Below are 17753 nucleotides of genomic sequence, written 5' to 3'. Positions count from 1 at the left end.
TACTTCCACATTCAATAAGCATCACCCGCAGTTTCTGTGATGATAAAGGCAAGAGTCTATACTTTCTTAACATTCACCCTTAATTTACCACCATTTCTGCCAGTTCTCTATGTAAAGTTTGCACTAAAAAGAACAGTTCTAAGCTACAACAGATGCATAAAGAGATGAACTGAACTGTCAAGAGTCAGGAAAATTTATTTTATATTAAGATGAATATTGGTTGTCCTCATAGTCACTTTGTGACAATAGTTCAATTGGAAAGGGGTATTCCCATGTTAACTAATATAGTTATACTTGTAGGGCTTGTCACATTAAATATTTTTCCAAATACATTGATTTAACAAACCTGCTATTCTCCTGTTTCCCTCTGTTGTCGACAGCTCATTATCTAGGTTACCACTTATTACTTTCCTCTAACAGCAGTGGTCTGGCTAGTGTATGTAATATGACATGGAGAGAAAGGAGCGGCTGCACATCCCACCTATGGCTGACACTAATGCCGCTAGGCCTATTTTAAAAACCAACGCCAGAATGTTGGTATATAATTTAATCAAACCATATTGCCCCGTGTACCACATGCAGGACCCCTGATTCACACAGGTTCCTACGCTATCTCCACACTGTGTTGGTCAGCGACCGCAAACCCCACAAAGCGTGCACATGCAGGGAAGGGAGGCCATGGAATGGACCTGCAACCCCAATGTCACAGGACCAAACCCAAAATGTTCCAACAAAACCCAGCCGGCACCACCAGCAGGGAAGACTGCCCCCAAACAACACAAGTATGAATTGCAGGTATTGCACTCACTACTGCTGTTGCAATCAGAATGGGAAAGATATAAAGGTACTGACATGTGAGCACAGGTATATCCTGCCAATTTGGGTCAAGTGGGTCTTATGAAGGGGAGTGCAAGCTGCTTAGAAAAGGGAGAACTATGAAATACGACATGGAGAGAAGGGAGCGGCTGCACATCCCACCTATGGCTGACACTGACTGCTAGGCCTATTTTAAAAACCAACGCCAGGATGTCGGTATATAACTTGATCAAACCATATTGCCCCGGGTACCACATGCAGGGCCCCTGGTTCACACGGGTCCCTACGCTAACTCCACACTGTGTTGGTCAGCGACCATCAAACACTGCAAAGCATGCACATGCAGGGAAGGGAGGCCATGGAATGGACCTGCAACCCCAATGTCACAGGACCAAACCCAAAATGTCCCACTAAAACCCAGCCGGCACCACCGGCGGGGAAGGCTGTCCCCAAACAACACAAGTATGAATATGGTACTGTACTCACCACTGCTGCTGCAGACAGAACCACCGGCGGGGAAGGCTGCCCCCAAACAACACAAGTATGAATATGGTATTAAAGCTCAAGAAGAGAAACACGTAGTAGCACTCACTCTTTCTTCAGCTTAGCGGCTTTATTACAATCACAAGTTGCGGGGAGGGAAAGGGTTCAGGTGTGTGCGCGTCCTGGGACGGCCGTTTCGGGGATACGCCCCCTTTGTCGACCAGGTGATGACGTCAGGGTGCCAGGAGGGGTGTTATATACATACTACAATGTGCACGTGATAAATAACAACCAGTAAAAACATATAACAGGTATCAGATAAAGACACTTAGATCATTGCGCTCGTTTAGGCCGAGCGGGCCAACCGCGTTCAGACGCGAGATCCATGTAGATTCCCTTCTTAATAAAATTTGATGTCTGTCTGAGCCGTCTTTAGGGGGGTTAACCCGTTCAAGGCCAAGAAATCTTAGTGAGGAGGTATCGCCATTGTGGACAGTTCTGATATGTTCAATCAGACGGGGGACTCCCTTCCCCGTCTTTACAGAGTAAACATGTTCTTTAAAGCAAATCGGTGTTGAGGGACATTAAATCTCTCAGGTATCCTAAAGCTATGAATAATTTGTCACATAAGGAACAGAGAGCACTTAAATGGCTACGACAACGACCGGATCTTATTGTGCGCAGGGCGAATAAGGGGGGAGCAACTGTAATTATGTCCAAAGAATATTGCATAGCAGAGACACAGCGTCAACTTGGGGATACAAATACATATGTGATCTTAGGTAAAGATCCCATCCCAGATATAAAAGAGAAATTAAGATCTCTGCTTAACAAGTATACCACACTAGGCACCATAGATAAGAAAACAGCAGAGAAGCTTATCCCCATAGCCCCCAGGCCGCCCAGGTGGTACTTCCTGCCAAAAATCCACAAGTCGCTTAAAGTACCTCCTGGGCGCCCGATCGTATCTGCCATTAATTCACCAACCGAGAACCTTTCCAAATTTTTGGATTGGCTACTTAATCCGCTCCTGAAATGTGTGCCCTCATACCTCAGAGACTCAAGTCACTTCCTACAAATGCTGGAAGATACCCCCTGGTCTGATGACTGCTCCCTTGTTTCCATCGATGTAGAAAGCCTCTACACCCGCATTCCACATGATGCGGGTGTAGAGGCAGTATCCTGGTTTGTTAGGCAAAATGATGCCACAGCAACCATGGGAGACTTTATTCAGGAAGCACTTAAATTTATCCTCACTAACAACGTGTTCCTTAGCGAGGACAGATGGCACCGACAGGAGATCGGCACTGCCATGGGCACGCCGGTCTCCTGTACGTATGCCAATCTGTTTCTTGCTAAAATGGAACACAACATTGTCTTCACCCCTAGCAACCCATACATAAAGTACATCAAAACTTACTACAGATTTGTAGATGATGTCTTTATGATATGGCAAGGAACTGAGAAAGACTTTCTACAGTTTGTCCAATACCTCAATAGCTCTAACCAGGTGAATATGTTCTTCACATCCAAATTCGGAGGACTTACCCTTGAGTTCTTGGATGTCCTTGTTGAAGTTAAGAGTGGCTCCCTATGTACCTCCGTGTACAGAAAACCCACAGCATGTAATTCCCTCCTCCATTTCGAGAGCTCCCACCCTGAGCACACAAAAAAAGCCATTCCTTATGGCCAAATGCTCAGGTTACGTAGGGTAAATAATACCGATGACACATTCTCACGGCAAGCTCTCGAAATGGAGGAGAGATTCCTGGAGAGAGGCTATCCCCCCAATGTGATACATGAAGCAAGACGTCGCGCTGAATCTAAACCCAGAGCTACCCTACTGAGACCCTCCCAGAAAAACAAAAATAAAAATAATGATAGGAGATTCTACTTCATCTTCCAAAACTCCCCAATGAACACCATACTACATACACCATAGTTTTTACTCCATACTGCGCCATTGGCACCTCTTAGAGAGTGATCCTGATGTGTATGAAATAGCCTCTCGAAGACCTTGCATTTCATACAGGAAAAACTAAAATCTAGGTGACTGTCTCAGTAGTAATATACATACCAAAGCCACCGCTACTAGCCAGAAACAATGGCTCACATCCACCCTACCGCAGGGCAACAAAAAATGCGGACAGTGTAGATATTGTGTGCATTTATTAAATGTAGCATATATTCGGTTAGGTGGCACTGATTGTTACATACATGATTTCATAACCTGCAAATCCTGCTTTGTTGTATATGCCATAGTCTGTAGTTGCCAAATGTATTACATAGGCAAAACAAAAAGAGCTTTATGGATTCGCTTTAAAGAACATCCCCGGGTTAACCCCCCTAAAGACGGCTCAGACAGACAACAAATTTTATTAAGAAGGGAATCTACATGGATCTCGCGTCTGAACGCGGTTGGCCCGCTCGGCCTAAACGAGCGCAATGATCTAAGTGTCTTTATCTGATACCTGTTATATGTTTTTACTGGTTGTTATTTATCACGTGCACATTGTAGTATGTATATAACACCCCTCCTGGCATCCTGACGTCATCACCTGGTCGACAAAGGGGGCGTATCCCCGAAACGGCCGTCCCAGGACGCGCACACACCTGAACCCTTTCCCTCCCCGCAACTTGTGAATGTAATAAAGCCGCTAAGCTGAAGAAAGGGTGAGTGCTACTACGTGTTTCTCTTCTTGAACTTTGGTACATCTTGCCTCTGTAGTTTGCACCCCCACCCTGCAGCCACATTCACACTCATTGTCTGGCTCAAGACCGTTCCACAGACCCATTCCACATAGTGCATATCTGGAGCGGTGCAGGTCTCTACATCTCACCACCCACATGAATATTGTATTGCACTCACCACTACTGCTGCAGACAGAATGGGAAAGACATAAGTTACTAACCTATGTAACATAGGTAGGATGTGCAGCCGCTCCCTTCTCTCCATGTCGTATTTCATAGTTCTCCCTTTTCTGAGCAGCTGGCACTCCCCTTCATAAGACCCACATGACCCAAATTGGCAGGATATACCTGTGCTCACATGTCAGTACCTTATGTCTTTCCTATTCTGTCTGCAGCAGCAGTGGTCAGTGCAGTACCATATTCATACTTGTGTTGTTTGGGGACAGCCTTCCCCGCCGGTGGTCCCGGCTGGGTTTTGGTGGGGCATTTTGGGTTTGGTCCTCTGACATTGGGGTTGCAGGTCCATTCCATGGCCTCCCTTCTCTGCATGTGCACGCTTTGTGGGGTTGGCGGTCGCTGACCGACACAGTGTGTAGTTAGCATAGGGACCCGTGTGAACCAGGGGACCTGCATGTGGTATACGGGGCAATATGGTTTGATCAAATTATATATCGACATCCTGGCGTTGGTTTTAAAAATAGGCCTAGCGGCATTAGTGTCAGCCATAGGTGGGATGTGCAGCTGCTCCCTTTTCTCCATGTCGTATTTTATAGTGCATATAATGCTATAATGTAGATGCTTGCAAGCATAAATGAGGGTGAACACGCCCCTTCTCACTCTTCCTCGCCCCTGTCTATTTTTCAGGAAAACACGGGGCAAATTGGCAAAAAGTCCCACATTCTTGGACAAAATAGCGAGTAGAGATGGCAGCATAGAGCAATATGTCAGACTGGAAAGAATACACCACTTCCTGCAGGAGATACAACAGCTGATAAGTACAGAAACACGTGACTTTTTTTATACAAGTAAATTACAAATCTCTGGCACTTTCTAGCACCAATTGATTTGAAATCATTTCTTTTTCTGAACTGCCCCTTTAAGCCATGAGACAATAATCAGACACTGTGAATTGAGAGCAGTGTAATTCTACAGACCTCTGGCTTTTGGCTCACAGATTTCCTGCAAGAAAGCCCGCTGAATATGCGATGTGATGTGATGTAATGTATGTGATGCCCATCCATACTGCAATGTTAATTCAGACAGGACTGGAGGCTTTCAAAAAAATTCAGTGTTAATGCTCAATGACTTATAGAAAGGCACAGCTATAACTGAGCCTGAACACTAAAGATATGTGAGCAAGCCCTACAATTCAGCTGAATAATAAAGTACATATCCAAGGTTGCAAATGTTGTGGGTGTTACAAGACACACATACCATATTATTACAAATCTTTCATATGTGAAAAAAACACAAAAAGTATAAAACCAAACAAACATTATGCAATTCTGTTCACTTTTCTGCACCAAAGAAGTGTTGTTAGTCACACTTTTATTATATGTCCATTTCACTGTATTGTCAATAGATGTCCTCAAAATATACTGTACTCCACTGACACAAACTTAAAGACAAGTACATACCGTCCACAAAACTGGGGAAAGATGCCACTTTCTTTGTCTGCTGGGAAAAAAATAAGAATAGTTAGCACCTCAAAACAAACAACATGATATTGTCATATTAAAGTAGTATTTTCATAATGATGCATAGAAGACAGGGACTTATGGCCTCTTCAAAAGCGCTGTAGACTCTGAAGAGTCAGAAGAGGTCACATAGGCAGTCTTTTTAACAAACTTATACACTCTTTTATACACACTAAATTATTCATTCTCATTAACTCTTTGCTAAAAAGGAGAGACCAGATTATATCCCTACTAAGTGATCAAGTTACAAGCTGCCTATAGAAGTCTATGGAGAAAGAAGAGGAAGAGGAGGAAGAGGAGGAAGAGGAGGAAGGCTTGCATTGAGATAGAGAGAAAGACAAGAGAGATGCTGAAGGCCCTAGAAAAGCTTATTTCTGTCTCACCACAGTGCTGGATACACAAGTACACTGTACTGCTGTTCAGTTTCCTTCCTACTGCTGCTTTTTAGAATGAATTCAGGACTAGGACAAGACATTCAGTTACATTACTTATAATATAAATCAAGTATATTTGTCTGCAAATACAGTGCAAATAAGGCTCTACAAGTGTTTATGAGGGCCTGCTGGTCTACATCACAAGTAGGGTGAAGTGTTTGTCACTTGACTGGTAAAATGTTCAGTTTGCAGCAATTATTCTATAATGAGCTAAGTTAGACACTTTGCACAAAATGTGGCCATAATTCTCCGGTCCCCGTAGACCACAGCAAATTTATATTTAACTGAACGCCTCCCTGACCTTCATTCTGGAGTTTTAGAGATCTTCTGGGAATGGAATCCTGCCACTCATTTTAAATATATTCTCTGCCTTGTGGTGGGAATACATAAGTTATTGCAGTATAAACTGGAAAGAAGTAAACATATAGTTTTATATATCTTGATGGTCAGAGGAAATGCACTATTATTCATCACCCATTTGATTTACAGTAACTAAATACTGAAATAGTCCCCAAACCTAACAATCATATTTTTTATGCCCGAATCCATTAAAAATTAGAAATGACATTGTTTTGTTGTTACAAAAAGCAGGAATCCTTCTGCTTTTTCTTCCTTTCCTTTGTTCTAAACATTGAAGAAGTTGGTGGGCATTAGTTTGAGTGGAGTTTCATTTGTTAGCCTTTAAAAGGAATCAAGGTCAGGCAGTCTGTGCAAACTATAGAGCAAGTCACCTACGCTTGATCAAGTTCTGTTTCTGGTTTCACTCCACATTCTTGCTTTCTTTCTTTGAGGTCTTTGAGTGCTTTCTTTGAGTTCTTTTTCTATTTCTTATTTCCTGTTAACTGTATCCTGATTTTGTTAGAGTAAAGCCTTGTCTATTGTGTTTATTTGGCAGCTTTCTGTGTTTTGCCTTCTGTGTTTTAGTTGTATTTTTCTGGGTCTTAGCGCCGTATTACATGATCAGACATTTGCTGCAAGCGAGCACAGATCAACTAGATCGGTGCTCGCTTACTGAGCCTATTACACAGCTCGATGATCTGCAGCATGTTAAAAAAAAAAGTTTTCCTTTCCTCTCCATGCTCCTCCGTGTCCTCCTGGAGTTTTCTTGCGCACCACAGCAGCCGCTGAAACTTCTAAACCTGTGTATGCAGTGAGAGGCCACTCAGCCAATCACTGGCCAAGACAGGACAGCGCCAAGACCAATGATTGGCTGAAGGGCCTGTCAGTCCCGAGAAGGCGTCAGAAGCTTCACTGATGGCCATAGGCATAGCATTGATCAGTGTGATAAGCGCTCTGCTGATTAAGCCTGCCTGTGGCAGACTTAATCATCAGACCACCGATCGGACCGCATGAAGGAAGGTGAGAGACCTCTGGCGGTCCATTAAAATGATCGGGATCCCCGCAGTCACACTGCTGGGGTTCTGATTGGTAAGTGACAGGGGACTGCCCCTGTCACTTACACTTAAAAGCCGCTTAAGGAGTTAATGACATGCTGCGATTGCTACAATCGCTGCAGCCTGTCATTCACGGTGAGGGCCTGGCTGCTCACTGCAGCTGGTCCCCACCTCCAATGAAGTGCGCTCAGCTCCAGAGCGCGCTTTATAGCCCAGGATGTACTGGTATGCCCAGGGTCGTCTGGGGACAGTGACCCATGGCGTACTGGTATGTCCTGGGTCATCTAGGGGTTAATACATGCTTCAGTTATTTACTTTCAAATAATTGTCATCCTACACTGCACTACTATAAGTCCTATTTGTGTCTTTTGCCAATCTATGTATCTTCATGTTACCAGACTACAAACATTTGTAGTCTAATACAGCAATGACCCTTTATCTGTCCAACACTAGAATTTATATACTGTATGTAATATCTCTATTTTATTAGTAGAATATTACATAATTTAAAAAGTAGAGGCATTGTTCCAACCATAGTTCGCAGACCTTGCAACTGTTAAGGGTACAACAGTTGTATCAGATATAGAATGGGAAATGTCTAACCCTTGTTTTTTTCTGTAGTATGTGGATGGTGTGGCTAACTCCTGTTGGCTTGCAATCCACCCATGTCCGGTGGGTGCTTTAAATAGAGATTAGCTGGATCCTATCTGCCAAGTTTTTAGGCTTAATGTTAGCCCAGGAGAGGCCATTGCTAATGTGAGCATACTAGAGTAGTACACTCAGTCTGATCAAATGGTTTGCTAAGATCCTTATTTTTTTATATTTATAGAGCAGGTTTTTATTGTGTGTATGCCGGGGGGAATATGTATGGTAATCACTTGCTGTTGCACTTTTGGTTTTATGCCTTTGTATAGAACAATGACAGCAAGTGCAACAGATTCCTCTTAATTAATTAATTAATTAATTAATTAATTAATTAGACACAATTATACAGATCTGATTAGGTGACAGTACATGAATTCAAGTTTAGTTATGTGACTAAAGATACAGTACATCGGTAGACAATCGTATAAATAGTAAATGAGAGTTAAAGAGAGCATGTAAGGGTCCTTTAACATTACATGATATGTGGCCGAGTACTGCCACAAACAAGGGCCAGTCACCATGACTGGCGCTCTCTTGCGAAGCATTGACAAGGCACCATTAATTGCCATTAACATTCAATTATCATTTACATAGATGTGTGGACGATAACGATAAATTGTACTGCTGCACAAAAGAACCAATCAGCCAACAAGCTTGTTTGCTGACTCATCGGCTGATCGTTGACACTTTTACATGGTCGTATCTCGGCTGATTTAGTGTCCCTAGGAACCCTCATTATCGATACTCAACCTGTGCAAAAGGGCCTTAACCCCTTAACGACGCATGAAGGGTATACCCGTCATGCGGCCGTTAAGGGGGATCAGAGAGGGCTCCCAGCGTAAGCCCTCTCTGCAGCTCGCAGTCCCCGGTTGCTATGTGTAGCCAGTGACTGCGGGTACTAGCCTCCGCGGCCGACCGCCGTGGCCGGCTAATTAACTATTTAAATGCAGCTGTCAAAGTTGACAGCTGCATTTGGATAGTATATGTGCCCCCTGTCAATGGTGTTTAGTGGGGGATCTCCCCCTCCCCCCCGTGATGCGATCGCGGAGGGGAAATCCATTCTAATGAGCCGGCCGGGGCTCAGCGTTGGAATGACGCTGATGCCTGCTCGGTAATCCATTCAGATGGTCTGCAGCAGACCATTATAATAGAGCACCAATCTGATGGATCGGAGCTCAATTATATACACAGCATTGATCTCAATGGGAGATCAGTGCTGTGTATATAGAAGTCCCCCAGGGGGCTTCTAATTACTGTTGGTGAAAATAAAATAAAGTGTTTTTATTAATAAATAAGCCCCTCACCTAATACAAGTCCAAATAACCCCCCTTTTCCCATTTTATAAATATAAAAAAATAAATAAATAAATAAAGAAACATGTTTGGTATCGCTGCATGTGTAATCGCCTGAAATATTAATTTATTTAATTCAGGATCCCTCTTGGTAAACGGCGTGAGGGCAAAAAAATTCCAAAGTGCAAAATTGCATCAAATCCAGAAAAATTGTAATAAAAAGCGATCAAAAAGTTACATATGCACAATCAAGGTACCGATAGAAAGTACAGATCATGGCACAAAAAATGACACATCAGACAGCCCAATAGACCAAAAGATAAAAGTGCCATAAGCATGGGAATAGAGCGATTTTAAGGAACGTGGCAAAAAACGAAAATTAGCCCGGTCCTTAAGGGGTTAAGGCAACCATGCAGAGTCAACAGCTTTATACTAAAGATCCACTGTACAAGGTTAGGAAACCTATCAAGTCAGGAAAGGCTCTTAAACGAATCCTTAACTGTCAGATGTGCAATGTTAATAAATAGAGATTTAACAAGATCTCATTAACACATTTTTCTGCCATCCTGCAAAAAGCATATAACACGTTGTATATAAAGAGCTTTCATGGGAAGGATTTTCATGTCTTATTTCTCACAAATGTCATCAATCAGCTAGTATCAACTTAAAGGGGTAGTGCGGCGTTTAAAAATTGTTCACTAAATAACACATATTATAAAGTTATATAACTTTGTAATGTGTGTTATGTAAGTGAATGGCCCCTTTCCCCATGTCCCCCCACCCCCGGAAGTGTGGTGCATTATACTTACTGAATTGCTGGAGCGCCCCCCCCCCTCTGCCGCGTCATCAGCTGCTCAGCTGCAATTGGCTGAGCACAGTTATGCTCAGCCAATCGCGGCAGAGCAGCTGATGACGCGGCAGCGGGGGTCGGCATGAGGGTTGGCTGGAGCGGTCCGGCCGACCTCCCGAAGATGACGTCGTTCGACCTAAGATGGCGTCCGGGGTCGACAGTAATCTGGTGAGCATACTGCACCACACTTCCGGGAGTGGGGGGACACGGGGAAGGGGGCCATTCACTTACATAACACACCTTACAAAGTTGTATAACTTTGTAACGTGTGTTATTTAGCTTATAATTTTTAAACGGCGCACTACCCCTTTAAGCAGATATCTTTACACTCTACTGATATCTGATGCAGATCAGCAACTATCAGCTTCAGCTTATGTTGATAAGGGGGCACATTTATCAAATGCCTCCATGGCATATGCCACGGGAAAGGCAAAGATCTGCTCCTTTTCCATAGCATTCAACCTGCTCACATGATGGGCTCAAAGGGGACGTGGCAAGCCAGAGAGCAGGTGTGGCCTCCTCACGCTCCTAATCTTATTGCAATTTATGCCATAGCAGGTGTAAATCATAGCAGAAGTGTACATCTGCTCTGGAGCAGGTATAGATTTCTGCACCTGACCTGCGACAAGCGTAGGTTCCACCAGATTTACCAAAAGGCATGTAACTTGGTGAGCTGAATAGGGGCAGGGCCTAATTTATATGTGCCACTATTATTATGCTTCAGTGGTCTGACTTGGGGCCCTGAACCTGGTCTACTTTAGTAACTTCAGTGTTCTCCTATAGCAGGGGTATCCAAACTGCGGCGCTCCAGCTGTTGTTCTACGTATACTGGTGGAAGAAACTTGAAACATGATGTGAATGGAAACTTAGCAGACTCCTATTACAACTTTACCTCAATTATTCCCAGGTCAAGTAACTTTATATAGATATGTAGCAATGATTTAACTATATATAGGGGTAAAACAATGATTCCTTAAGTCATTCTTGTCATCCTTCACTAGTCCGTTTTTGTTTTGTTTGTCACATCTATGCAGTCACTTCCAAGCATACAGCTGAACTGTTTATTCATTTTTTTTCTTTCATTTGCACATTGTGCTATTATTATTTGCATTGCTTTTTCATTAAGTCACATTGTAGCTGCTCCACTAGTTTCATCCTGCCTGCGATAAGCATCAAAATTTATTTTACCTGTCATCATACATAAATGCTCTCCCATACAAACGTAAAGGCTTTGCAGCCACCTTAATACATCTTCATGCAGACTAGGAACACTGTGTAAGCTACTGAATAAATAAATAGAGCAGGTCATAAAATTAAGGCTATTTATTGCTTTCATATAGCTGGCTACAAGTCAGGTTTGGAAAAAAAAAAGGTATAAAAAAACATGCAAATAACTGTACCCCGTTTATAAAGGATAGGGTGAATGGAAATGATAAGTGTGGAAATGGCTATATGTTAAGTATGTTAAAATATACTATGGTAGAAAAACAGTGGTAAAAAAAATAGTGGCTGAAAGACATGTGAAAGCTAGTGCGTTAATGACCAGTTCTTTTTGAAAAAAAATGTGAAGAGTACACAACCAAGACCATGTACATTTGTTATATACAATAAATAAATGGCCTTTCTTCAGTCACTGCCTGTTCCATCTCTAGTAACAAACAGACCAGGACAGAACACAGGACATGGGGGCAGAGCTTAGCTGTCAACAGTAGTTCAGTGCATACTGTAATCCCTCCCTTGCTGTGCTGCTATAGTTCTTTCATTTCTCATATTACACCATGTAAACCCACTGCATCAGTAACCTCTTCATCTTCACTGCCATCTTCACTGCCATTCCCCAACACAGTGCACATCACATGTCATGGCAGTAAAGAGTAGGTGCTGTGCTTTGATTGCCCATATAGATGTAAATCACATACTAAACATTAGCAAATAAATGTTATGTTGTGCAATAACAGATCTGCTTACCTCTGATACATTGTTGTTATCAACTGGCCCATTAAGATCAGAGCGCTGCTGTTTCCTAGGCTGGTCCCCACTGTTGCATACCTAGACATAACATATATGAAAATGTATCATCAAAGACATACAAACTTATACAATTAAAAGGCCAGCTGGTAGGCCCATCTGTATGCTTTGAAAAAATTAAAAGGGAACTCCGGCTTTTTTTTTTTTTTTTAAATCAACTGGTGTTAGAAAGTTATATTGATCTGTAATTTACTTCCATTTAAAAATCTCAAGTCTTCCAGTGTTTATCAACTGCAGTATGTCCTAAAGGAAGTGGTGTATTCTTTACTGTCAGACACAGTGCTCTCTGCTGCCACCTCTGTCCATGCCAAGAACTGTCCAAAGCAGGAAAGGTTTTCTATGGGGATCTGCTACTATACAGTCATGGCCAAAAGTTTTCAGAATGACACAAATATTATATTTTCACATGATCTGCTGCCCTCTGGTTTTTATGTGTGTCTGTCAGATGTTTTTATCACATACAGAAATATAATTGCAATCATATTATGAGTAACAAAAGCTTATATTGACAGATAAAATGAGTTAATGCAGCAAGTCAATATTTGCAGTGTTGACCCTTCTTCAGGACCTCTGCAATTCTCCCTGGCATTCTCTCAATCAACTTCTGGACCAAATCCTGACTGATAGCAGTCCATTCTTGCACAATCAATGCTTGCATGTTGTCCACCCGTCTCTTGATGATTGACCATAAGTTCTCAATGGGCTTACGATCTGGGGAGTTTCCAGGCCATGGACCCAAAATCTCTATGTTTTGTTCCCTGAGTCATTTAGTTACCACCTTTGCTTTATGGCAAGGTGCTCCATCATGCTGGAAAAGGCATTGTTGTTCACCAAACTGCTCTTGGACGGTTGGGAGAAGGTGCTCTTGGAGGACATTCTGGTACCATTCTTTATTCATGGCTGTGTTTTTAGGCAAGACTGTGAGAAAGCTGATTCCCTTTGCTGAGAAGCAACCCCACACATGAATGGTTTCAGGATGCTTTACAGGTGGCATGAGACAAGACTGGTGGTAATGCTCACCTTGTCTTCTCCGAATAAGCTGTTTTCCAGATGTCCCAAACAATCGGAAAGGGGATTCATCAGAGAAAATGACTTTACCCCAGTCCTCAGCAGTCCACTCCCTGCACCTTTTGCAGAATATCAGTCTGTCCCTGATGTTTTTTCTGGAGAGAAGTGGCTTCTTTGCTGCCCTCCTTGAGACCAGGCCTTGCTCCAAGAGTCTCCACCTCACAGTGCGTGCAGATGCACTCACAGCTGCCTGCTGCCATTCCTGAGCAAGCTCTGCACTGCTGGTAGCCCGATCCCGCAGATGAAACACTTTTAAGAGACGTTCCTGGCGCTTGCTGTTCTTTCTTGGGCGCCCTGGAGCCTTTTTGGCAACAATGGAACCTCTCTCTTTGAAGTTCTTGATGCGATAGATTGTTGACTTAGGTGCAATCTTTCTAGCTGCGATACTCTTCCCTGTTAGGCCATTTTTGTGCAGTGCAATGATGACTGCACGTGTTTCTTTAGAGATAACCATGGTTAACAGAAGAGAAACAATGATGCCAAGCACCAGCCTCCTTTTAAAGTGTCCAGTGGTGTCATTCTTACTTAATCATGACAGATTGATCTCCAGCCCTGTCCTCATCAACACCCACACCTGTGTTAATGGAGCAATCACTGAAACGATGTTAGCTGGTCCTTTTAAGGCAGGGCTGCAATGATGTTGAAATGTGTTTTGGGGGATAAAGTTCATTTTCTAGGCAAATATTGACCTTACAAGTAATTGCTGTTAAGCTGATCACTCTTTATATCATTCTGGAGTATATGCAAATTGTCATTTTAAAAACTGAAGCAGTAGACTTTGTAAAAATGAATATTTGTATTATTCTCAAAACATTTGGCCATGACTGTAGAGGTGGCATTGTGTCAGACTAGAAAGAATATGCTACTTCATGCAGGATATAATCCACATAAATTTCCTGACCCATATTGTTCTATTGGGAACGGACACCAATCAGGCTTTTCTCTGAAGGGTGTCCGTTCAGGATAATAGGTCGGGAAATTAACTATCTGTCATATTTTCAACTGGAATTCTTCCACGGTTCCGCACATACAGGTCTATGGGAGTGTCCGTAAATACAGACGCTTTTCTGATGTGCATCCAGAAAGCATCTGGAGTTACAGATGCTACAATACATTTTTTCCTGTTCAGGAAATCCTGAAAGCACTTCTGATCACCATAAATACTGATTACTGTCAGGAAATATTGATGATTTCCTAAAGCCTCCTGATCAAGATTTCCTGACAGTAATAACTGGACATATAAAAGGGGCCTTAGGGGGCATTCACACTCATTCAGAACAAAAAGACTGAGGGCCAGCATTGGGAACTCCCAGGATCATGTATTATTACATGACGTGGCTGTATCACTACAGTAGAGGAAAGATTTGGACATGTTTGGAGCTCCCGGCATCATAACGATACATTATGCAGGGAGTCCCCGATGCTGGCCCGCAGCTCCATGCCCCTTAGCATCCGTGATCTGCAGAGTGCGTGAATGCTTACTAAGCTGAACACAGTAAAGTGTTTGAAAAGAAACAGCAGGCAGAGAGATACTAATATTATTCCTGGAATATTTGGTAAGGGGAATATAAAAAAATGCAAACAATTTTTAGAATTAACTTTTTGGAATTAACTACATTATTTTTGGGGCAACCTCTTAAACCAAATCAGAGGTAATGTAAGTAAGAGCATTAGCGAAAGGTATGTTTTTTGTTTTTCTAAATAAACTGTTCTCTAAAAAAAAATGTCTTCAATTGGTATTGAAGTCATTTTTTCTCTGTGCACAGAGTACAATTAAATAAAAGAAAATACATTTACTCACTCCCCTTGCTCTCCTGCCAATTGTCCTGTGTTAGGGTACTATTACACGTAACGAAAATCGTCCAAATCGGCCCTATCAGGCCGATTATCGTTCCGTGTAATAAACACAACGATCTGCCGATGATCGTTGTCATTGGCTGATCGTTGATATAGGTTCTTACCTATATATTGCTGACGATTTGCAAAAGAAATACATTACCTATCCATGGTTCAGGGCTCCTCCTGCTCCTCTTCTCTCCGGGGTCCTGCGCGCTGACAGGCCAGTGATTGGCTGAGCGGCCTGTCAGTTAAGACAGGATGCTCTGAAGCTGCAGCACAAGGGATCCGGGGAGAAGCGGACCGCAAGAGGAGCTGTGGCTCCGGGATAGGTAATGTATGCCAGTTTAGCAAGGGCTGCAATGACATCGGTAATGATGTCCATGCAGCCCTTGTAAACGATTATCGGACCGTGTAATAGGCCCAGTAAACGAGCGAGGATGTAGCAGATCAGCGCTTGTTTACTGTTATTATCGGACCCCCATCAGCCTGTGTAATAGTACCCTTACCCTTAGTCTCTGTCACAAAAGGTCCTTCTCACTCAGCCAATCAGTAGCTGAGGTGGAACAATGTTGCTGCCACTGATTGGCTGAGCAAGAAGGTCCTTGTGTGACACAGAGACAAGAATGGGAAGGACAACAATAGACTGACAAATAAATAGCTATAGAGGGGGTATGAGGGTAAGGATAATTTTTTTCCTATTTAAAGCGACTCTGTACCCACAATCTGACCCCCCAAACCCCTTGTACCTTCAGATAGCTGCTTTTAATCCAAGATCTGTCCTGGGGTCCGTTCGGCAGGGGATACAGTTATTGTTTTACAAACAATTTTTAATCCTACAGCGCGGTGTCTAACGACCGGGGCTTAAATTTGTATATGCATTAGGCTGGCACCACCTCTCCTTCCCTCCTCAGCATTAGGAATGATCCAGGAACATTACCTGCTGTTTGAGCTTTGCACAGGTGTCTTAAAGCGTAACTGTCATTTCAGGGTCATTTTTCTGAAAATATTAAATATCAACAGTACAAGCGATTTTAAGAAACTCTGTAATAGGTTTTATGTACTAAAAGAGTTTCCTTCTGGACTGAAAAAGCAATCTCCCAGCCTCCCCCGTCACATCAGAAACAGCAGGATTTCTGTCTCCATTATGTGGCTATGGAGGGGCTGTTAGGAGTGACTAAGCACGGAGGATTTCTGCACAGCACAGCACCCTGCAATCTTCTCTCAGTAAGTTCATAGATAAGCACTGACCTTTCTGACACCTGAATTTAGCGTTTTAGGTGTCCAGACAGTCTACAAACAGCTGACCTTCATGTCACCTCTTCCTGCTCCCTCATCTCCCTCGGCCCCTCCCCCCTTCATAGGCTTACAATGGAGAGAGCAGAACCATTCTTCACTGGCTTCTCTGTAATGAAGACGTGTTTGCCTGATAATGCACAGATAAGAAGTCAAGGGGGGAGGCTGGGAAATTGCTTCTTGAGTACAGAAGGAGGCTTTTTTGGCTGATGAAACCTATTACAGAGTTTCTTAAAATCGCTTATACTACTGATTTCTGCAATAAAAAAAAAAAACATGACAGTTACGCTTTAATGATCCAGCCCATGTTCATTATGCACAAAGCTGGGGAATAGGAAGCAATCTGCCTGGAGTATTCCTAATCATGAGGAGGGTGGGGAGGAGGGAAGAAGAGGTTGTGCCAGCCTAATGCATATACTAGTGTAAGCCCCGGCTGTTAGACACAGCGCTGCAAGTTTAAAAGTTGTTTTTAAAACAACAACTGCATCACCTGCCGAACGGACCCCAGGACAGATCTTGGATTAAAAGCAGCTATCTGAAGGTTTGGGGGGGACAGATTGTGGGTACAGAGTCACTTTAACTGTGCCCGGAGCACAGCTGAATGGATTTTTTTCCCTCTGGAATACATGTTCAAACATTTACAGAGCAAGCATCCAAAATGTGAATGTGCATATAGTGTTTAGCTGAGTTTTAAACAGTACATTTTATATGTTATAGCTCAGGTTAGTCATTTGTATTTTATGTTTTCAGATGTGGGCAATTAATTGTATTCTAGTGTTTGTAGCTCTTCTAAATAAATAAATTGCACCTTATGGTGTTTAAAGCTGTGGAGTTTATGGACTTTGTGTTTGCAGCTATTAAGGCACATTTTTACCACATAAAATACCTTTATCCATCAACACCCCAAGGTTAACACATATAACTTACTTTTTCTATGGAAGTACTGTATATTGCATTACCTAATTCAAGCACATATCCTACCTACTTAGCCAAGTACTGGAAACCATCTTTCATAACTGTCTGACTTCATAGAAGATTGCCAGCAGAAAACCCTCCCTTGGTCCATCTAGTCTGCCCTTTTAGTATTTTCTTTCTTATTGTCTTAGGATAGATATATGGTTATCCTGTCAGGAATGTGCAGTAGCCTTGTGTGAACTGGGCCTGGTTTGTTGTGACACACCCTTTTGCTTTTCATCCAGCAATGCAGGAGTTAACAGCTAGCT

General features: G+C 42.7%; 1 protein-coding gene across 3 annotated transcripts in view; it reads right to left on the bottom strand.

Annotated features, from left to right (window-relative positions):
- Positions 1–17753, bottom strand: part of APBA2 (amyloid beta precursor protein binding family A member 2) — a 302541-nt gene that overhangs the window by 119622 nt on the left and 165166 nt on the right. The window contains exons 4-5 of one of the 3 annotated variants that reach the window (XM_069956545.1): positions 12271–12351; positions 5628–5667 (exon numbers count right to left, since the gene is read on the bottom strand). In XM_069956545.1, the coding sequence (XP_069812646.1) occupies positions 5628–5667; positions 12271–12351 (121 nt within the window). The remainder of the gene's footprint in view (positions 1–5627; positions 5668–12270; positions 12352–17753) is intronic. The other 2 variants (XM_069956547.1, XM_069956548.1) reach the window with 2 other exon arrangements.

This window comes from Dendropsophus ebraccatus, chromosome 1 (assembly GCF_027789765.1).
Source record: "Dendropsophus ebraccatus isolate aDenEbr1 chromosome 1, aDenEbr1.pat, whole genome shotgun sequence".
Classification (NCBI taxonomy): Eukaryota; Metazoa; Chordata; class Amphibia; order Anura; family Hylidae; genus Dendropsophus; species Dendropsophus ebraccatus.
Note: the sequence above shows the minus strand (reverse complement) of the source record. Positions and strands in the feature narration are given on the sequence as shown.